At 36.5% G+C, this 24161-nt stretch overlaps 1 protein-coding gene across 1 annotated transcript; it reads left to right on the top strand.

Annotated features, from left to right (window-relative positions):
- Positions 1-1930: 1930 nt before the first annotated feature.
- On the top strand, positions 1931-15069 carry LOC112001090 (protein NRT1/ PTR FAMILY 5.10). The gene is made up of 4 exons (XM_024033254.2): positions 1931-2375; positions 2520-2737; positions 3718-4256; positions 13982-15069. Exons 1-4 carry the CDS (start codon positions 2228-2230, stop codon positions 14796-14798), a joined length of 1722 nt encoding a protein of 573 aa, XP_023889022.1. The 5' UTR covers positions 1931-2227; the 3' UTR covers positions 14799-15069.
- The last annotated feature ends 9092 nt before the right edge of the window (positions 15070-24161 follow it).

Genomic DNA, 24161 nt, shown 5'->3' on the forward strand with positions numbered 1-24161 from the left:
CGGTTCCAATAATTGGTGTTACTTCTTCCAATATACTCGTTCAAAGAACACTTGTTTCCATGAAACCAACTAAATGATCTTGAACAAAGCCTAACATTGGAGCCAACACAGTCTAATGAAGTTGATGGATCATCAACACCAGAAGAACTACTGAATTTCTGTATTTCTAACATTGAGTTAGCACTGTCAACTAAAGCCCTCTTCTTGTTGGATCCTGAGAAAAGGTGGGACAAAATCACCATTTGGACTCCCATCAATCTTTAAGAAATGAGATGTTATATAATGACTGAACAATCTAATGGCAATACAATAACCACAAAAGCAAAAAGAAATAAGGACAACAAGAAAAGGGAAAGATCAATTAGAAATTAAAGTCCACAAAATGATAGGAACAGGTCAGATAAGAAAAGACCAAGAAAGAAGCAGGCCTAAAGTCAGAAAGAGGCTACCAAGCAGAGGATTAGAGTATCAAAGACTGCGACAATTACATTTTATCCCGTTTCAAAGACTATTTATTATTTATTTAAATTGTAAAATTGATGTGGCTGTGTATAATTATCCGATTGTATTAGAGTGTTCTAATGTGAACATGGTCGCATTAACTATATTATTTAAATTTAAAATAATTTGTATTCACCAACCATTAGTTCTGCACTGGATATTTCAATAAACTTCATTTTACACATAAGGCTAAAATATTAACAAAGCATTTTGAAAAAATAGATGGTACTTATGGTGATGTGTGTGTAACATTATATTTCTGAAGTCCTATACAAAGGAATTTTGATGCAACCAACACATGTTTTATGTTTACCACATTTATAAAGTGAAGCAGGTTGATCCTGAGACTCCAATGTTTGGCTGGAAAAATCGAGGCATAAATCACTTATAGGAGGACCTGATACTTGATAATGGTTCTTACAAGGAACTGGCAAAAATATTGATGTTTACTTTAAAAGATAAAGCATGACATTATCCCCAACCTGCATAAATGCAAGTTTCACCTTATTTCAGTAATTAGTACAACAACCATAGTAAACATGGGTAGCCATTGATGTAGATGTTAGTTAAAGACACCAAAAAAAAAAAAAAAAAAAAAAAAAAAAAAAAAAAAAAAAAAAAACAGAGAAGAAGTACCCTTTGTAAGAGAAGACACCAAGCTGGAGAGCATAGAAGTTCCATAATTGGGGTTGAATGATTACTCTGTAAATAAACAAATGAGGATATTTTTGAAACAGTATTAGTTTCCACAAATTTTGCCAAAACATGGTATTTGGCTATTACCTTACAACATTTTGGACTACTTAAGCTAATAACTACTACTATTTAGACTTTTTTTTTTTTTTTTTTGGGAAGAGTTATAGTACATTTAGTGTTGTTTGGAAAATAGCTTTTCCTTTTTTTTTTTTAAATAATTTTTTTTGTGAAAATAAGTTACCAAAAAAGATATATTTTGTTTCATATTTAACTAAATAGCCATAAGAAACTAGAAGATATTGAAAAAAATACTCAGTTAAAGAACTATTTATTATCAGTTTTTACTACCTTTTAATGTAGTGAGGCTTATTGGATTGTTTCATAAACAATGCATTCACACCCTTTACTATATGTATAAAAAGGAGAAAGAAAAACATTTTGAAATATCTTGATTCTATTGGCTAAAATCTTGAAAATTTTAGAAGTGTTACAAAATATTTAAGACTCATGAAATATCAATTATTATAGTTTTTTTCATTGATGTGTTTGATAATAATTTTTTCCTTTTAACTTTTAAAATTATTTATTTATGTACAATTTTTTAAAACACATTTTTAAAGGACAAATATTCTTTATTAACTTTCCAATGCAACAAGTAAATCTAATAAATTTTCAAAAAAAAAAAAGAAAAAGAAAAAGAAGTAAATCTAAGATTCTAAAAAGCTACTTCTGAGTTCTGAAAACTGTGGACCAAATTAATCGGAAGTTGGCAACTTGTTGGTATGAATGATTGAAAAAGCCAAAAGGGAACAAACCCAATAAATTCGATCGTAAATTTGAATAAAAAAAGTAAACAGTCATAATACTGTGTGATGTGCGAAAGCTATAGTTGAACTTGAACCGTTGAAGTGTTACTCTTATTTTTTTTTTGGTTGTTGCTGAGACCGTTGAAGTGTTACTTAAAAAGCACTACCACCACACAATCGAAGTTGCAGTACAGAGAGAGAGAGAGAGAATATTCGTGAAGAAAATGGCCATCTCTGTCTCTAACAATTCCTACACGGAGGAGTCTCAAACTCCGCTATTGGAAGGCACAGTGGCCGGAGCTGTTGACTACAAAGGCAACCCTGTCCTCAGAGCCAACTCCGGCGGTTGGAGGTCCGCTTCTTTCATGATAGGTATAGTAAAAAAAACTTGCACTACAGTACGTATTCTTGCAGCTCGTTTGAGGTTTATGTTCCATATTATAATAATTACTAAACAGCTTGCAGCAAAGAAAGTTAATGAATAAAAAGGTTAATTATTACATGTTATGCGTTTAGGTGTGGAAGTGGCGGAGAGGTTTACATACTTTGGAATAAGCTGCAATCTAATAACGTATTTGACGGAACAACTAGGACAGTCCACGGTGACTGCAGCGGAGAACGTGAATGCGTGGTCTGGGACCGCGCAGTTGATGCCTTTATTGGGTGCATCTATCGCTGATTCCTTTCTTGGTCGCTACCGCACCATCGTTATTGCTACTCTTATCTACATCCTGGTACGTCGCCCTCAGTCCCTCTCTCCTTACTTTTTTTCTTTCTTTTGGATGATACCACCTTTGTTTAATAATATATGGTTAATTTCAATTATTCTCGGCTAGGATGAGGCGTGCCTGGGTGGAAGTCTTCATTTTGTCTTATCTTATTTACGTCTTGCAAAAATTTATTTCATATTAATCTGTCACACCATACTTTACATTTATTACAATTTTTTTTAATTTATAAAATTTGTTTCATTAATACAAATATACTTAAAATTACATTAAATTTATTATATCAAATCAAACTAACTTTTAGTAAGGATTAAATAATATATTATCCAAAGTGTTTAATAAGATAATAATATCATAATAAAATAAAAAGTTTTAATATTTATGCATTTAAATATTTAGTAATACAAATTAATTCTTTAACACTAATAAAGCGGGGGAGAGCTAAAAAACCTAAACCTATTTCTACCTCACCACATTTGGAAGGAGGGGAAAATCCGCGTGAAGCAAAGCGGGATGGGGTGGGAAATTTTTTTTATCCCTCTTATATTATTTGCTTTCCATTCTTGGTTTCAAATCCTACTTCGAGATGACAATTGACAATATACTACTCGATGCAAATAATTTTAACTGAGGTTTTTTCAATATTTTTTTGGTCTGAATATATGTTATTTAGCACTTTTCATTTTCTTCTAATTTTTTTTTTTAAAAATTGTTATGTGTTACATGCTTGTTTATAATTATAAATTATTTTCATTATTATTTTTATATTTTATTATCTCATTATGTTCAAACTCATTTTGAAACTTTTACTGGTTTGTGAGATCTTTACCTATTATTTATTTATTTATTGTTAGTAACAAATTTGTCAAAATATTCTTGTTAAAATCTATATTTTTTTTGGTAATGCACGACAGTTTCAACATTATGTTTTAAACTTCTATGATGTTTTGTCGATAATCTTTGATGTGGACCGAACTGAATCACAGGGACTAGGCTTGTTGACCCTATCGGCTGTGCTTCCTACTCTCGCTGATTACGTGGACACCAACAATAAATCTATGTCATGTTGTCCTAAGCTTATAGTGATTTTATTCTTCTTCTCTCTATATCTAGTAGCAGTTGCGCAAGGAGGACACAAGCCCTGCATTCAGGCTTTTGGAGCTGATCAATTTGATGGAGAAGATCCAAAGGAGCGGAATGCCAAAAGCTCATTCTTTAATTGGTGGTTTCTTGGTGTATGTGGGAGTGCTGCGGTAACAGTTTTGGCCTTAAGTTATATACAAGACAACCTTAGCTGGGGCCTAGGATTCGGAATCCCTTGCATTTTGATGATAATTGCACTGGCTATCTTCTTGCTTGGAACTAGGACTTACAGGTACTGTATCAAAAGGGATGAGACAAGCCCATTTGTGAGAATAGGAGGAGTGTTTGTTACCGCAGTTAGGAATTGTCACACTACCCGTTCGACAATAGCTATTGAAGAGGAAGCTTGTGGAACATCACACCATAGCTCTGAACAATTCAAGTAAGAGAAATGATTATCATCTTAATTATACTTATTGATACATTAGAAAGAAAGGATATTAGAAAAAGCAGAAAGCTCAATGAAGTACTGTAGTTGTTTTCGTAGGCCACAAGACCTTACACTTTCCAAATTTTCAACTGGTATTCACATATCCTATTAAAACCACTCAACCTATCATTTTTTATTTGGCATCTAAGTAGAGTCAGTTTTGTGTATATTTAGCATTTGAATTTGATTGTTTCATTTTCCTTAAATTTCTTAAGTAATAAGAAATTAAAAAAAAAAAAAATTTCAAGAACTGAAATCCATCCACTTATTAAGACAAGAACATAGATTGAGTCAAAATTAATAGACTACCACAGATTATTATTTGAATTATCATTTGTTAGGAAGACTGCATACATTGTATATGCAACTGCTACATAATGCATTATTGTGTTACCATTGAACTTTAAGACGATTATGGAATAAAATCCTAGAGGGAAATTGCGGTTCCTTACTGTAGGACCCTTACATCCTTGTAGGATATAACACTTCACTATGACAAAAAGATGTTTTACTTAACCCTATAAAAAGGAAACACACTGTGATGCCCCAAGTTAATTATATTGATTGAGTGCGTGTTATAGAAGTGTGTGATGAGTATCACATTGGACATATACTAGGTTGATTTGAAATTTATTACCAACTACAAGAATTCTTAATTATGACTAGCCTAGTCCTTTTGGGGTATAGTGCAAATGTGACGACTGTTTTTCCTTGGGTCATTACAAATGTTGTTAAAGCAAACTTGGTGACTCCATGTAGCCTGAGGGAACTACAGCACAACGCGGACACTGATGAGGACGTCAAGAATTTAAGTGGGAGAGATTGTAATAACCCAATTTATGCGGATTTGATTGGATTGGATCATAGTATCTGACTTAAAGCATTACTTAGATCCCAAGACACATGGGAGATATTGAAGATGAAGTATCTTTAACTCAAAATCAGAAGGAAGCTTTGCATAAGACTCTAAAGAAAGATCAATAAGTTCTAACATTAATCTATCATGGTTTGGATGAAACCATATTTGAGAAAGTTGTAACTGCAACTTCATCCAAACAATCACCGGAGATTCTTCAAACTCTTTGAAGGGAGTTAATAAGGTTAACTAGTTAAGAATGTTCGCCTTCAAACATTGAGAGATGAGTTGGAAACCTTACACATGAAAGAATCCTAATCAGTTTCGGATTATTTTTCAAGGTTGATAGCTATTGTGAATCAATTGAATAGATGTGTTAAGAAATTGGATGATGCCTGTATGGTAAAGAAAATCCTTCAGTCATTGACCAACTCTTTGGATTTTTACAAGCCCATGAAGAAAGGCTTAACAATAAGAAGCAAGAGACTTTGGAGCCTATTAAACAATACAATCTTACCTTGAATGAGAAAGGATGTCATGAAAGTACTCAAAGAAGGTCAAGACATAGACATGGTCAAGGAGAAGGATCCAAAGCAACCTACACTAAATTATGGAGTACTTGGGAGATCCAAAGTCTCTCTCCCTACCCAAAAACTAGTCATTAGCAACACCCCAAACTGAATATAAAAAGGCATCTCATCAGCTCAAAAATGACCAATTAGTTTTTACCCTTGGAGCTAAAATTAAATTTTAAAGCAAAAGTCCATTAAAACAGCATAGATTCTTATTATTCTGAAACTCGTGGGTGGAAATATTGATACAGAGGAAGCTTTCCCTATGTGGTCTTTCTCAATTTCCTTTTCTTGTTGTTTATGGGTCAAAATTTCAAACATGAAGTTCTAAGAGTATTTTATTCATTTTTGTTATTGTAATTTCGATTTCTCTCTTGTTAAAGTACTATTAGCCTTTGTTCATCACACATTTAAAATTTTGAGCTTGACTTTCAACAAATAGTCACTTCTAAAAAACCTAAGGGACATTTTGGGCCTATTCTTAAATTTTGGTCTTTGTCGTAAAAACGTCCATGACAAGAGTGTAGGAGGAAAACCCCTAAAACAAGCTTAGAGTGAAAAAAGCCAACGATTTCCCATTTACTCGTGCTAGGGAACGCAATCACATATATAAGCATGTATCAAGAGATGTTCAACATAGATGACAAGAGTGAGAAGTATGTGTTCATCATCTATGATCCAAGCTCTAAGAACTATACCAAACAATCCAAGAATCAAAAATTCATTGTTTGTGGAGATGTTGAATTTGATTAAGAAATAACATGGAATTGGAGCACGCAAAAAGAAGAGAAGTGTGGTTTGTTTCCTTTACGTGAAGAGGAAGAAAAATAGGTGAATAAAGTTCAAGAAGAGGCTGCCACTCCACCTCTATCACTAACATATCCTATTCAAAAAGGTCTATACTCATCATCATCACTGGAAAGAAATTCTAGTGAAAGACCAAGGAGATTGAGAAATCTCTAGAATCAATTGATAATATATATGATCTAACTCTCTTATATCTATTTACTGATAGTGAGCTTGAAGGTTTAATTATCCAATACAAGATAAGATATAGAGATATGATATAGGTGAGGAAATTAAGACAATAAAGAAGAATCATACATGAGAGCTAGCAACTCTTCTGCATGGGATAATGTCAATTGGCATGAAATGGCTATACAAGATGAAAAAGAATGCAAAAGAAGAGATATAGTGATTCAAAGCAAGATCGGTAGTCAAAGGCTATATCTAGCGTCCATTTATTGTCAATGTTGAGATATTTGCCCCAGTTGCTTGTTTAGCAACTAAACGACTTATAATTTCTTTAGCTGCTCAGAATAAGTGGACAATTGATTAGATGGATGTTAAATATACATTTTTCACTGGCTATCTTGAGGAAGAGATTTGTATTGAGAAACCATAGGTTATGTTGTCAAGGGGCATGAGGACAAAGTTAAGTTGAAGAAAAAACCCTATACAGTTTGAAACATGAATCCAGAGCTTAGAATAACATAATTTCCAGATGCTTTTAGTAGAATGAGTTTTGAAAATGCCCGCACGAACATGCACTTTATTGTAAGGTTTATGAAAATGGAAATATATTGATTATTTGTTTATATGTATGTGATTTGATTATTACAAGCAATAATTCAAGATGAAAATGGAAATATAAAGGTTCGGGATTTTGAAATGACTATTGGACTTATGACCTGCTATCTTAGAATTTAGATGAAGCTAACAAAGGATATGATTTTCATTTATCAAGAAGTTTGTGTTTCGGAAATCCTTAAGAAATTTAAGATGTAAGATTGCAAGCCAATAAGCACCTCCGTGGATGTAACGTTAAACTGCTAAAGCATGATAACAAAAGACAAGGCAAATCCAAAAAATTTCAGTAGTATGGTTCGAAGTATGGGATGCCTAACATGCCTAATACCATACATTCTCTTTGGTGTCAGACTCGTTAGTCGCTACATAAAAGTATTGACTATGATTCGTATGAAGATTTTCAATAAAATTCTTTTCTACTTGGAAGCTATATTTGATTTTGGATTGCATTAATCACCTTTTATAGAGTTTAAACTTGTGGACTATGGTGATAGTATTTGGGGGTAGAGCTATGGACGGTAAAAATAGTATATATATATGCACATGTGTGCGGGCGACACATACTACATTCACATTTTTAGTGTATAGATTAGGCTAGACTAGCCCATCGGGCTTAGTCCAGTGTATTACTTGTACTACACACATGTTACTTGTACTGCACACATACCTAGCCTATATAAGGCTCTCTTTTGTACATTGTTTTACACACATCAATATACAGACTATTCAATCATTCTCTCTCATTTTATATTGTTAACATTGTATCAGAGCCATTCCTCTGACTTCCTGGTTCCTGTGGACATCTCCGGCATTCTTCCGTTGCCCTCGCCTTCATCCAGTTGTTACTATTAGAAGCGAGTCACCGCCGTCACACCTACAGCCCCTATAACACTCGGATTCGTCAGTTTTGTTGATCAAACTGCTAAAGCCAAGGCACAGATTGACAAATCATTCGATCCCGAGCAAAACCCAACAAAGAGCTACCAGAAACAACCTCCCACGCGCCTCCACGCGCTGCTTGAAGTTTCTACCTCACGAGCACGTGTCTCCACGCTCTGCCACGCACTGTCAGCCTTCACACGCGCCTCATGCGCTAGTGCACGCGCCAGTTCACGCGCCTCACACGCTCTCCACGCGCCACACGCGCCTTCTCCGTTTCACACACTGCCACGTCAGCCCTAAGGTGACGTCGCCCTGCCACGTCAGCACACCGTCAGCATCCTGAGCCGAGCCGTTGAATTTGACCAAAGTCAAAATTTTTCAACAGGACTTGTCTTGCTCAGTTTTTTGCGTAGATTCAGATTTTGGGCTCCGTTTCTACATTTGAGGTCTCTAAATCTCATTTTTTGGTCATTTTCTTCATTATGGCTTAACAAAATGAACGAGACATCATACGTCCTATCACCATTGTGTTGGATGGTCCCACTAGCTATCATGCATGGTCTCAGAATATGACTGTCTTTCTCAAGGGTCATAAATTGTGGAGATATGTGACTGGTTCAATTCCTAAGCCAATACCAAACCCTAAGTCCAAAGCCACAGCTGCTGAAGAATCTTCCAAAACTATAGTTACAACAAATAATTATGAAGAACGCCTAGAGGAATGGGAGAGTATTCAGAGTAAGATCTTGTCTTGGTTTATCAATACTTCTATTCCCTCCGTTCATAATCTTCTTCCCCGTCTTGAGACTGCTGAGGCTGCTTGGAAATTTTTGGCCGATCGCTATAATTGTACTAATGATTCAAACTTGGAGTTCCACATTGAATCAAAACTTTATCAAATGTGCCAAGAGACAGGTTAGTCTATTTCTGATTTTTATTCTCAGACTTCTACTATGTGGGAACAAGTCTTTACTGCAGATCCTCCACTAATGTGTTCTAAGGACATTGAGCTCTTTGTTAAATATCGGGATCGCCGTAAATTTATGCACTTCATGATGGGTTTGCGTGAGGATTTTGAGCCTACTAGGCCTTCTCTGCTTAGCCGGTCTCCTACTCCTTCTCTTGACGCTACAGTTAAGGAGCTTATTTCTGAGGAAAACCGTCAGCCTACTTATCACATGTCATCATCTGATCATGTATTGGCTACACCATCTCCACAGCCTCCCATTGCTGCATTCACTGCTCCTCCACGAATAAACTCTTGGCGTCCCACCTCTCAGTCTTCCAAAGGTACTCGCTGCGAGTTTTGCCATGCCAAAGGCCATGACATCTTAGTTTGTCGCAAACTGCAGAAATTTGTGCAAGAGCAGAATAAAGCTTCTCTTCCTCGGGCAGCTGCTGTATGTCCTTTAGATTCATCGGTTCCTACAGGTCCATCTTTGGCTTCCTTACTTACTATGGCTGATATTTAGACAGTTGTTCAACAGGTTTTATCCCGCACTTCCACTGCCCTTTCTGTCACCTCAGGTAAACAACCTTGGTTTTTTGACACTGCATGTTGTAACCATATGATTCCTGATGAATCCCAATTTTCTGATAAGGCACCCTTAGAACATCCAATCACCATTTACACTGCTGATAGAACTCCTATGCCTGTTAGTCATAAAGGAACAATCTCTTCTCCTTGTTTATCCCTTAGTGACACTTTTCATATACCAAAGTTATCCCTTAATTTGCTTTCTGTTAGTCAACTTTGTGAATTAGGCATAGATCTTCTATTTACTAATCATGGTGTGGATGTGCAGGATCCCCAGACGAGTTAAGTGCTTGGGACAGGTCGTAAGGTTGGTCGCATGTTTGAGGTTCATGACTTGAAGATTCCTTCACAAGTTGTTTCTGCAGCTGCTACCACTGCCACCTCCTCACCTGATCTATGGCATGCTCGTCTTGGTCATCCATCCGTATCTCGTCTTCAGTTGTTAGCTTCTCAAGGTCATTTAGGTTCAGTTCAGTTTCAAAAATTTGATTGTACTTCCTGTCATTTTGGAAAACAAACAAAATTGCCCTTTAATAATAGTGACTCATTTTCTTCTGCACCTTTTGATCTTATACACTCTGATATTTAGGGTCCTGCATTGTTCCCACTGAGGGGAGATCTAGATATTTTGTCATATTTGTGGATGACTTTTCTCGATATACTTGGATTTATCTGCTTCACTATAGGTCTGAACTTGTGTCTATTTACCAAACATTTCATAAAATGACTAAAACACAGTTCAATCGCACCGTCAAAGTTTTTCGATCAAATAATGCTCAAGAATATAATGATAAATCTTTCCTATCCTTTTTAGACAATCATGGTACCCTTACTCAGGGGTATTGTCCTTACACCTCTCAACAAAATGGTCGTTAGAACGAAAACATCGTTACATTCTTGATGTTGTCCGCACCCTTCTCATTTCTACCTCTCTTCTTGAGCGCTTTTGGGGTGAGGCCGTACTCACTGCTATATACACCATTAATTGTATTTATTCACCAACTACACACAACAAATCACCATTTGAGCTTCTCTATGGTCAAACCCCCGACTACTCCTCTCTTCGGGTTTTTGGTTGTGCTTGCTTTGTCTCTCTTCCTCCTTATGAACGAACAAAGCTCCAGCCTCGTGCTTGTCTTTGTTGTTTCCTTGGTTATGGTGTATCTCAAAAGGGGTTTCGCTGCAATGATCCCATTTCTCATCGTCTTTGTGTCTCCCGTCATGTTGAGTTTTGGAAACATCGTCCTTTCACGAGTCTTCAGCAGTTTCCTGCATCCTCTTCCTCTGAGTCTCTCATTTTTACTGATCTTTTCCTCCCTCTCTATCCTAAACTTGTGGAGGATTCTTCAACATCGGCTACCTCTCCAGACAACTCATCTCCGGTTCTGTCCCCGGTATATGACCCGCCTGTCTTGGATCCTGTGGCACCACCCTCTCCTAAGTCTTTTGATGGTCCTGAACTTCGTCGTTCAACTCGGGTAAGCATTCCTCCCCCTTATCTCTTTGATTATCACTGCTCTTTTGCCCTTGCCACCCTCTATGAACCTCACACCTATCGTGAGGCCCATATTGACCTTCTTTGACAGCAAGTTATGAATGATGAACTAGATGCCCTTCATGAGAATCACACTTGGGATATGGTTGATTTACCTCATGGTCAGTTTGTAGTAGGTTGTAGGTGGGTTTACAAGATCAAGACCAAGGCTGATGGATCTGTTGAACGATACAAGGCTCGCCTAGTTGCCAAGGGCTTTACCCAGGAGTATGGCATTAATTATGAGGAAACATTTGCTCCTGTTGCTTGCCTTACATCTGTCAGATATCTCATTGCTGTGGCTGTTGTTCGCCGTTGGCCTCTTTATCAAATGGATATGAAGAATGCTTTTCTCAATGGAGACCTTCAAGAAGAAGTGTACATGCAACCACCCCCTGGCTATCCACACTCAGGCAGTGAAGTTTGTCGCCTTCGCCGTGCTCTTTATGGCCTCAAGCAGGCTCCTCGAGCTTGGTTTGAAAAGTTTAGCTCAGTTGTTGCTCAGCAGGGTTTCACTTCGAGCCCTCATGACACTGCTTTCTTCGTCCGAAGATCCTTTGCTAGTATCACTTTTATTCTTCTCTATGTTGATGATATGATTATTACTGGAGATGATTCTGCAGGTATCTACTCTCTTCAGCACTTCCTTAGTCAGCATTTTGAGATGAAAGATTTGGGCACTCTTAGCTATTTTCTTGGGCTTGAGGTTACCTCATCCTTTGATGGATACTATCTTTCCCAAGCTAAATATGCTTCTAATCTTCTCTCCTAAGCTGGTATCACTGACAACAAGACTGTTTTCACTCCCTTGGAATACAATGCAAAGCTCACACCCTTTGATGGTGAACCTATATCTGATGCTACTCGCTATCATCAGTTGGTTGGTAGTCTGATCTATCTCACTGTTACTCGTCCGGATATTTCACATGCCGTGGGTATGGTTAGTAAGTTCATGGATGCCCCTCGTTCTATCCACTATGCTGTTGTTCTTCGGATTCTTCGATATGTTAAGGGCACACTTTATCATGGTCTACACTACTCCTCTCAGTCTTCTCTCGAGCTTCATGCTCATTCAGATGCGGACTGGGCAGGTGATCCGACTGATCAGTGCTCTATCACAGGTTTTCGTTTCCTGTTGGGTACTTCTCTTGTCTCGTGGTGTAGCAAGAAGCAGGATGTTGTTTCCCGTTCTAGTACTGAGGCTGAGTATCGTGCCCTTGCCGGCACCACCTGTGAGCTTGTCTGGCTTCGTTGGCTCTTGGCTGACATGGATGCTCCACAACCCACTTCTACTCTTCCTTATTGTGACAATCGTAGTGCTATCTACATTGCTCATAATGATGTCTTCCACGAACGAATCAAGCACATTGAGATCGACTGCCACATCACTCGCCAGTATCTCAAAAAAGGCAATCTCAAGTTGTTCTCCATCTCATCTGCTCTTCACCAAGTCTCACCCGCTTGGTCGACTTCGAGATCTTATATCCAAACTCCAGTTGGCTTCCTCCTTACCACCTCGAGTTTAAGGGGGGATGTTAGTGTATAGATTAGGCTAGACTAGCCCATTGGGCTTAGCCCAGTATATTACTTGTACTACACATATGTTACTTGTACTGTACACATACATAGCCTATATAAGACTCTCTTTTGTACATTGTTTTACACACATCAATATACAGACTATTTAGTCATTCTCTCTCGAGAAGTAACAAATTATAACATTCTTGTCAAGTTGGGTATGTTGCTACAACTTCTAGTGTTTGTCATGGGATTTGGCTTAGAAGTTTATTAAAGGAGCTGCATTTGCCGCAAGTAGAAGCCATAAAGATATTTGTTGGCTATAAGTTATCGCTCTCTCTTGTCCTTTTATTTTAAGTATACAATGATAAGTGGTAGTGAATTTTAATCTCCACTTTTTATTTAGTTAGTGAGTAACGTGATAGTCTCTTATTAAAACAAAAGGAGATTCCAGTTAAAAAAATACTGGAGGTAAGCTAAACCCCTGTCTTGTAAATAATCTATCATTTCAAAATAAAAGTAAGAAACATTGATACCATATATCATTTTATTCGAGAATGTATTTGTTAAAAATAAAGTTCAACTTGAGTTCCTGCTGTCACTCGATCAAGGTTTTAGATATACACACCAAGCCACTCAAATAAGACACTTTTGCAGATACTAGCCTTGGAGTGACCAGGCCCACCGGGGGATGTTAGAAGTTACTTGTTTTAACTAAAATCTCATTAATAACATGACTTATACGAATTAAATAACAATTGAATCAATACATGTGAGAAATCTCTTTTATGTTAAGCTGAAAGTTCATAAATGTAATGACTTTATATAATGAATGTAATAAAAGTTGAAAGTTATATGGTGTAGTATATATGGCCCAAATATCTGTCTATTTGTAATTAAGAGTGAAGAAAAGAAATAATAATACGAAAGAGTTTTTCTTGATTCCATTATATTTTCATTTGAGAGGGAGAGTCCCTTCGATTAAGAGTGATTTGAGTATGGCAGTTTATGTGTGTGAAGTTCCACCAACTTTCGATATAGTTTATTTTGGTCTTAATTGCAAATATTAACTAATAAAAGGTTTTGAATTGCTCATTTCATTTACTAAACTAATAAAGAGGTTTTGAATTGCTTACTTAGACCAAAAGTTATCTTAAACATAGCAATTTGTATCTTCTAATGTGGCAGGTTTCTTAATAAAGCCTTGCTGTCTCCAGGCCATAATAAAGAAGAAGGTAAGGTTTATACTATTAGTGAGGTTGAAGAAGCAAAGGCAGTTCTTAGGCTTTGTCCAATATGGGCTACAAGCTTGGTATACGCAATAGTATATGCACAGGCCTCAACTTTTTTTACCAAACAAGGGGCTACCCTAGACAGAACACTTTTTCCAGGCTTTAAGATACCAGCAGCTTCATTACAGTTCTTTATCGGCCTAGCCATTGTTCTTTTCATTCCTTTATATGACCGTGTTTTTGTTCCTATAGCAAAAGCTTTCACCACTAAACCCTCTGGTATCACAATGCTACAGAGAGTTGGAATTGGGATGCTTTTATCTGCTGCTTGCATGGTAGTTGCGGCTCTAGTTGAAATAAAAAGGCTTAATACTGCTAAAGAACTTGGGTTGGTTGATAGGCCAAATGTAACTATTCCAATGAGTGTGTGGTGGTTGGTTCCTCAATATGTCTTGTCAGGAATTGCCGATGTTTTCACCTTGGTTGGTTTGCAAGAGTTCTTCTACGATCAAGTCCCAAGCGAATTAAGGAGTGTGGGTATTGCTCTTTGCCAAAGTATTCTCGGTTTGGGCAGCTTATTAAGCAGCCTTCTTGTCTCAGTCATTGAGGAAGCAACTGGTGGTTATGGTAGATATAGTTGGTTTTCTAATAATCTTAATAGGGCACATCTTGATTACTTTTACTGGCTACTTGCTGGACTCAGTGTAGTAGCATTTGCTGCGTACTTGTATTTTGCAAAATCTTACATTTATAAGAGGCCAAGCACAATGTAAATAGAGTATCATTGCAAGTGAAGTTGTTGTAGCCAAATTTTTATGGATGGGGAAGTACATAAAAATGCAGATTGTATCTCATGAATACTGCATTATAAATATTGTAACCAAATTATGGATGGGGAAGTACATAAAAATGCAGATTTTATCTCATGAATACTGCACTATAAATATTGTAAGGACGTAAGGCTTTCGTTTAGTTTAGGCTAGTATCTCTACTTGTACATGAGATATTTTGTCATCCATTTTTATTCTAGAAGCTCAAAACTTCTAAAATTGAGAATTAATAATAGTTAACAATTCGGGATGCTTAGTGGCATAGACTGCTCTCTTATACTATCGTATATAAGTTACTTAAAAAAAAAAAAAAAAAAAACTATTGAATTATAAAAATAAAAAATAAAAAATAAAAAATAAAAAATAAAAAATTTATTTTCTATCCTAAATAATGAGGTTATGTCTATTGCCTAATGTCTTTCTTAAACCACAAATGTGACAATCAACTTCAATTGAATTGAAAATAAAATTTTTGGTGCATTAGTGTTCCAAACGTTGAAAATAACGGCTGTAGAATTTAGGCTAGGGAACATGAGCTGGGGAGAATTTGTGGTGGAATGAAGAAGTCTATAAAATGATTAGGTCAAAAATAGATTTTAAAAATTATTTTTAGGTTAAAATGCAAAACTCACATTCTAAGTTTCTTTAGAGTTCATTTCAATTTTTTAACTTTGCTTTCATACATTTCAGTCCTCCAAGTTTCAGATTTATACAATTAAGGTGTTTTTGTCAACTTTCATTAAAAAAATTTTGAATCATTAATTTAATTTTTTTAGTTAAAAAAATTTGATGAAAATTTTTAAAAAATGGAAAATTAATCATAGCATATAACAAAAGTTAATGAAAAAGTCTTAATTAAATAAACTTGAAAGTTAAAGGACTGAAATGAACAAAAACAAAATTAGATGACTAAAATAAATTTTGGTGAAATATAGAGAGTGTGTTTTGCATTTTAGTCTTATTTCTTATTTCTTTTTCTTGTTTTATATAGGAGCTTTATTTCTATACATGTAGAAATTATGAGTGTAAGGTCGAATTTGGGTCCTAGCCCAAGTGATGGATAAAGCCCAAAAAACCAATACAATGAATTTGTAGAGAGTGTTGGAAAATGGGTTTAATGGTTGACAACAATAAAATGATTAAATGAAGGAAAAGGAAGATAGATGATTTAAACTAAAGAAAACGTCTCTGCAAAATCGAGAGATAGTTCTTATATATTTCTCTCAAGTTGGATTACAGACTCAGTTCTTGACTGTAACAGTTTTTTTCTCTTAATTTCTCGATTCCTTCTCTCAGGGTATCTTTTCCATTTTATACTATCTTCACCTTCCACCTCCACGTGCAGAATCAGGTTGTTGTGTTGATCCTTTCCCATCTAGCACTTTCTGAAATCTTTGTAGTAGCTGTAAAGGTAAATTACTGTTAGGTATCACTTCATCATTAATGGGCTAGAGAGTTAGCTGAAAGCATTTAATCAGTGGTAGCAGCTTTCCCTTTAGATATTTCATGATTTCCCCTGTCCTGGTCCTTCCTATACTTATCCTCATCCATGGAATGATCAGAACTTACTCTTATGCAAACCATACCCTTACACTCGTTTTGTCAGCCGAGAGGGATTCTTCCTTGGGCCACCCTTCTGTTAGGATTAGTGCCCTTAAATCTTATTGTATGATGCTATGTATGATATTAAGTTTGACATTGTGTATGATATTATGTATGACTTAATATTGTGCTTAATGAATTTGTTTTATTGTTATTTGAAGTAATGATAACATGAATATTCGGACATTATCATTTAGTCCATGAGATGCATAGTATGTGATTTATGTGAAAAGTCACAGAAGATATAAATCACAAGTTCTTTGTAAACTCAGAATTATAGTTCGTAGTCGGTGATGAAAATTGGGCATTTCATCTGCGAAGACTATAACATATCAATCATGATGATTTGTCTTGATCATGGAAGTGGAGACTTCTGGTTGATGTGATAATATGTTTTAAAAGTTAAGACATATTGAACTGGACCACTGTAAGATTTATTATTTTCCTAATGACTGTCATATGAATAATAAATTTTACGACTTGTATTTGCATGAACTCTTAATCCTGAGAGAATAATGGACCTGATCATAAGGTGTAGGTTGCTTTGATATATCAGGAGTGAGATCTATAGTAATGGTCAAAACCTCAGTATGTTGGGCAGCCACATTTAGTGTTGATGGAACATGTATTCTCAAGATGAAATTCATAGTCTCTTAATGGAGATATAAAGTATTCCCTTGAGATAAATTTAATGAGTTTGTTATTCAGAGAGTTAGGCCTAACTACTTTAGTAAGACTAAAGTATATATTTATGGAATTGGATTTCATAAATATATAATGAATAACATTAAAGGATTAAACCGGGTACTCAAGGATTAAGATATAGTAATTTACAAAGTGGCAGTCTACATTAATGACTTTGTATTATTACGAATATTTTATGAAGGTGTTGCATGTATAATAAAGTCTTGGGATATAATTTATAGGTAAGACCTAGAGTGCAACTATATTTATATAGTGGTATTAAATATAGTTAATGGTAACTTTGGACTTATTAAGAGTTGACAGAAAAGCCCAAGACCCATTGGAGTTAGTGTCTTGTTGGTCCCTTTTGGTCCCACTCCAAGCCACACACTTAAGCCCAATTGGAAAGGCCCAAAAGGCCAGCCCAATTAGATAATTGGTTAGATAAAAAGTAAAAAACGTACAGAATTTTCTAAGTGAGAAAAACATCATTGAAAGGTGGTGTGTATAAGAGTGTAAGTCACTCTTTTGATTATCCCTTTGTAATCGATTGAGAGTCCACACTTCTTAGGCGTTAGTGGATTGGAGTGAAGACTAAAAAATTNAATAAAGAAGGATAAAGTATTTATCTATTCTGGCAATATTGTGGATGGTCTTTATATTTTAACTCCTAATAAGCATGAATTATATAATTCTGAATTAGATAATAACTCTCATGTAAAATCATTAAAGAGAAAGTTTCCTTCTACTAGTGATGCATATCTTTGGCATTTGCGTTTGGGTCATATTAATTCAAATAGGATTCAAAGACTAATCAAAGATGGACTCTTAGAGCCCATGGACTTTGATGAATTTCCAGTTTGTGAATCTTGTTTGGAAGGTAAAATGACTAAAAGATCTTTTAAAGCAAAAGGTAGAAGAGCTCAAGATTTGCTAGAGTTAGTGCATTCTGATGTATGTGGTCCTATGTCAATCCAAGTAAAAAGAGATTATGAGTATTTCATCACTTTTACCGATGATTACTCAAGATATGGTCATGTGTACCTAATAAGACGGAAGTCCGAAGCCTTTGAAAAGTTCAAAGAGTTTAGGGCTGAAGTAGAGAATCAATTGGGTAAACGCATAAAAGCCATTCGATCTGATCGTGGTGGTGAATACCTTCTTGGGGGTTTCAAGGATTACTTAACTCAAAATGGGATTGTATCCCAATTGGCTGCACCTGGAACTCCTCAACAGAATGGTGTAGCAGAAAGAAGGAATAGGACTCTTTTAGAAATGGTTCAGTCCATGATGAGTTACTCAACTTTACCGATTTCTTTTTAGGGTTATGCCTTAAATACAACAATACATCTTTTGAATCTAGTCCCATCAAAATCTGTTCCCAAAACACCCATGGAATTATGGAGTGGGCGTAAGTCTAATATGAAATATCTCCACATTTGGGATTGTCCTGCGCATGTGTTAAAAGGGAAGCCTGATAAATTAGAACCAAAATCAGAAGTGTGTTTGCTTGTAGCTTATCCAAAAGAAACTAAGGGTTATTTATTCTATAGTCGTAAAGATAACAAAGTTTTTGTTAGTACAAATGCTAAATTCTTGGAAAATGACTGTATGAATAATTTTACTCCTAGAAGTAGAGTTGTGTTGGTTGAAATGAATGAACCTGTAAATGAACAACCAATGGATGAAACTAGGGATGATGTGGTTGTATTAGATACACCACAAGATACTACTCATGACATGTCTAGTACACAGGTGTAGCGTCGTAGTGGGAGAATTGTTCGGCCTCCTATAAGATTCATAGGTTTAGGAGAAACTTATGAAGCTATCTCTGAAGAGGCTGAATCGGATCCCTACACCTAAGAAGAGGCAATGAATGATATAGATGCACATCATTGGGTCCAAGCTATGAAATCTGAATTAGATTCCATGTATTCCAATCAAGTTTGGGATCTTGTAGAGGCGCCTAACGGCATTAAACCTGTTGGTTGCAAATGAGTTTACAAGAGGAAGAGAGGGATAGATGGAAAGGTTGAAACCTTTAAAGCAAAGCTAGTGGCGAAAGGGTATACACAAAAAGAAGGTATTAATTATGATGAAACCTTTTCTCCAGTAGCAATGCTTAAATCTATCAGAATTCTTTTATCCATTGCTGCTCATTATGATTATGAGATTTGGCAAATGGATGTCAAGACTGCATTTCTCAATGGCGATCTTGAAGAGGAAATCTATATGATGCAACCAAAAGGTTTCATAGCTAAGAACCAAGAGCATATGGTATGCAAGTTGAAAAGGTCTATTTATGGACTTAATCAAGCATCTAGGTAATGGAACATTAGATTTGATCAAGCAATCAAGTCATTTGGTTTTGAGCAAAATCTTGATGAATCATGTGTGTACAAAAGACATTGTGATAAAGTAGTAATGTTCCTAGTGCTTTATGTTGATGATATTCTACTCATTGGAAATGATGTAAGGGTAATGTCATCAGTAAAGGTTTGGTTATCAAGCCAATTTGATATGAAGGACTTGGGTGAGGTTAACTTTATTCTAGGGATCAAGTTTTGGCGTGATCATAAGAATAAGATGTTAGGCTTATCACAAGCTAGATATATAGATAAGGTTCTAGAACGGTTTAGCATGCAAAATTCCAAGAAAGGATTACTTTCTTTCAGACATGGAGTTCCTCTGTCTGATAACCAAAGGCCTAAGACTCAAGAGAAAGAAAACATGATGAGACAAGTTCCTTATACTTCTGCAGTAGGAAGTCTCATGTATGCCATGCTTTGTACTAGACCAGATATCTATTATTCAGTTGGCATGGTCAGTCGATATCAATGAAATCTAGGGCCAAAACACTGGTAAGCTGTAAAGCATATTCTCAAGTATCTACGGAGAACGAGAGATTATATGCTTGTTTACCGAAGTGAGGATTTGATACCTATTGGCTATACAGATTTAGATTTTCAATCTGATCTAGATTTCAGAAAATTCACATCAGGATGTGTTTTCACCTTGGGAGGTGGAGTCATAAGTTGGTGGAGTATTAAGCAATCTTGTATTGCAGACTCTACCATGGAAGCAGAATATATTGCTGCTTGTGAAGCAGCAAAGGAAGCTGTATGACTTAAGAAATTCCTTTCTGACCTTGGTGTAATGACAGTGGAGCAAGTTCCAATCACATTGTTTTGTGACAACAGTGGAGCAGTTGCACAATCTAAAGATCCAAGGAATCATAAGAAAGGAAAGCACATTAAGAGGAAGTACCATATCATTCGAGATATTGTTGCTCGTGGAGATGTGGTGGTAGCAAAGATTGAAAGTGCAAATAATCTAACAGATCCATTTACTAAAACTTTGTCTCAAAGGACTTTCAAGTCACATTTGAAAAGAATGGAAGTTAGATTAGTGCACAATAGTCTTTAGGGCAAGTGGGAGATTGTTAGGATTAGTGCCCTTAAATCCTATTGTATGATGCTATGTATGATATTAAGTTTGACATTGTGTATGACATTATATATGACTTAATATTGTGCTTAATGAATTTGTTTTATTGTTATCTGAAGTAATGATAACATGAATATTCGGACATTATCATTTAGTCCATGAGATGCATAATATGTGATTTATGTGAAAAGTCATAGAAGATATAAATCACAAGTTCTTTATAAACTCAGAATTATAGTTCGTAGTCGGTGATAAAAATTGGGCATTTCATCTGCGAAGACTATAACATATCAATCATGATGATTTGTCTTGATCATGGAAGTGGAGACTTCTGGTTGATGTGTTAATATGTTTAAAAAGTTAAGACATATTGAACTGGACCGTTGTGAGATTTATTATTTTCCTAATAACTGTTATACGAATAATAAATTTCACGACTTGTATTTGTATGAACTCTTAATCCTGAGAGAATAATGGACCTGATCATAAGGTGTAGGTTGCTTTGATATATCAGGAGTGAGATCTATAGTAATGGTCAAAACCTCAGTATGTTGGGCAGTCACATTTAGTGTTGATAGAACATGTATTCTCAAGATGAAATTCATAGTCTCTTAACAGAGATATAAAGTATTTCCTTGAGATAAGTTTAATGAGTTTGTTATTCAGAGAGTTAGGCCTAACTACTTTAGTAAGACTAAAGTATATATTTATGGAATTGGATTTCATAAATATATAATGAATAACATTAAAGGATTAAACCAGGTACTCAAGGATTAAGATGTAGTAATTTACAAAGTGGCAGTCTACATTAATGACTTTGTATTACTACGAATATTTTATGAAGGGGTTGCATGTATAATAAAGTCTTGGGGTATAATTTATAGGTAAGGCCTAGAGTGCAACTATATTTATATAGTGGTATTAAATATAATTAATGGTAACTTTGAACTTGTCAAGAGTTGACAGAAAAGCCCAAGGCCCATTGGAGCTAGTGTCTTATTGGTCATTTTTGGTCCCACTCCAAGCCACACACTTAAGCCCAATTGGAAAGGCCCAAAAGGCCAGCCCAATTAGATAATTGGTTAGATAAAAAGGGAAAAACGTACAGAATTTTCTAAGTGAGAAAAACATCATTGAAAGGTGGTGTGTATGAGAGTGTAAGTCACTCTTTTGATTATCTCTTTGTAACCAATTGAGAGTCTACACTTCTTAGGCGTTAGTGGAATTGGAGTGAAGACTAAAAGTACTCCTAAGTGCTTCAATCTTCGGGTTTTGAAATTCACCGCTTCAAGGTGCGCTCACTTGATCTCTAATTCTGAAATTTTACTTAACGCACGTTATCAACTTCGAATGATGTAGATCCGTTTTAAACTTAATTTTCCACTGCATTTATCTTTAAATCCATCACCTTCTGGGTGGCTTTAATTGGATTTCACTTCTGCACTTACTAACACGGATCCTCATGAAAGTGTTTATCAATTCTCAGATTGTTTAATGTCCTCAAATTGGGCCCCTAGCCTAATATATACATAAATATGGGCTCCTGGGCCTATCACCCCTAAAATAGCCCCTCGTGATTCTTCTTTTTGGCTCCTCAAGAAGAAATGAGTATTTCGATGTAATATTAATTCCTCCGTTCCCATTTGACATCACATCTAACGGTACAGATGCCCTTTTTAACTGCCCAAGCCTGACACTTATGCATATGAGACTCACTCTCTCTAAATTTTTACGGTTCCATGTTCCCTATGTTCTACGGTGCGATGCAGATCCAACAGCTGAGGATTTTACTGGAACCCGGGCAGGAATTTTCCCGCTTGTAACTTTCTTTTTGATATAAATACTGCTTGAATCAACCACTCATCTCACTTTAGCATTCACTTCACTTTAGCGCTCATACACTGAACTTGCAAACTTACCCAACTCACTCGTGCCTTCTCAAATGCCAAGAGCCTATCCGAGGAGAATTTTCTTCTTTCTATAAGCCTTCATAAACCTTTTCACTTTATTTTTCCACATACTTTTCTTTTCTTTGTGTCCTTTCCTCCTCGGCTCCTCTTATTTCTCTCAATCTTCTTAGTTCTTCCAAAAAAATTTAGGAATGGATAGATTCGCCAATTTGGTAGACTTCCAGGAGGGAATAGAGAGCTTTAGAGCTCTGTACAAGATCCTGCCAAGAGTGTTTATTAGGTATTGTAAGAAGGGAGAGTGGCATGAAATAAGGCAAGAGAGAGAAATGGTAATCCCAATGGTTGCCTTTATAGAGGGTGGAATGAGAATTCCCTTGGGCACCGTCATTAAGGACTATCTTAGGGCTCATAAGTTAGCTCTCACCCAATTTGCCCCAAATATATTCAGAATCTTAAGGAGTGTAGACGCCCTTAATGAAAATATGGGCTTAGGGCTGATCCACCATGATGTCAACTGGATTTACAACCTCCACCATCTAAAGGGGCGGGGGTACTACCTAAAATCTAGGTACCCTAAGTTTATGCTCATCTAGTGCCTCCCCGACTCCAACAAGGGTCTAAACAAAAACTTCTTGATCGTGTTAGGGGAGTGCCACAATGGCCTCCCCTGCTCGACGAGAAACGGAAAACTAGGTGGGGTTTTAGGTCTAGGTTAAATATTTGTATTTGAGTTTTCTTTTGGCTCGTTCTGCTTTTTTCTAACGATGTCTTTCTATTTTTCCCATGGTTTTGCAAATAAGAACATTGTTATGCCTAACTTCAACCTTGTCAATCAAACAAGCCTAGATGAAATACTTAAGGCTGAGGTGTTCGTCGATAGTGACGGCCAGCTCAGAGCAACACATCTCATCCTCAGCTACACCCCCATATCCAAAAGCTGCCAGGCGCCAAAGTGCGTCATCAAAGCCAAGGACCCTCTTCTACATCGAATAAGCATAGCCACCCCAGGTTTTCTCATCATCGGTCCGATCCCAGAAAGCACGCTCACGATCGATCCCATACTTGAAGGCATACCAAAGGTAGCCTTGCCATTACAATATACAACCGGAGAGGCCACTTCTTCTCACCCTGCCATTACAGAAGAAGAAGAAAATGAAAAAGAAGTAGTTGAAGTATCTGACTCTGAGGATGAGTTTGAAGTCTTCAATCAATCCTTGTCCCCAGAAGCTTCAACTGGTGACCTCGGTCATACTTCCCTAGTCCAATCCAGCTACAACCAAGAAACTGCAAGCATATTGGACGATGTAGGAATACAACGCAAATAGAGGTCCACTCTCTAAGAATTGCTGGAGTCCCAACTAAGGAGGGACGCGCTTGGGAAGGCAACCTAGACTAAGCTTCCCACTCCTTCACCTACCCAGCCCCTTTGACATGAATCTCCCGACCTCAAAAGGAAAATGGAGCAGTATGGTAAGAAGGTGGTGGAAGGAGGACAAATCCACCCCTCCCAAGAGGATGAGGCCCAGAGAGGGGCCAAACAAGCTAGGGTGGGGTAAAAGGGCGCCGACTAAAGGAGTGATTCTCAGGTCGCACCTCCATCCTGAACCCCTACCCAAATGCTGGATAAGGCTCCTCTGCCCACTAATGCCACCATTAGGGACTT

The sequence above is a fragment of the Quercus suber genome, unplaced genomic scaffold (assembly GCF_002906115.3).
Source record: "Quercus suber isolate HL8 unplaced genomic scaffold, Cork oak 2.0 scaffold_385, whole genome shotgun sequence".
Classification (NCBI taxonomy): domain Eukaryota; kingdom Viridiplantae; phylum Streptophyta; class Magnoliopsida; order Fagales; family Fagaceae; genus Quercus; species Quercus suber.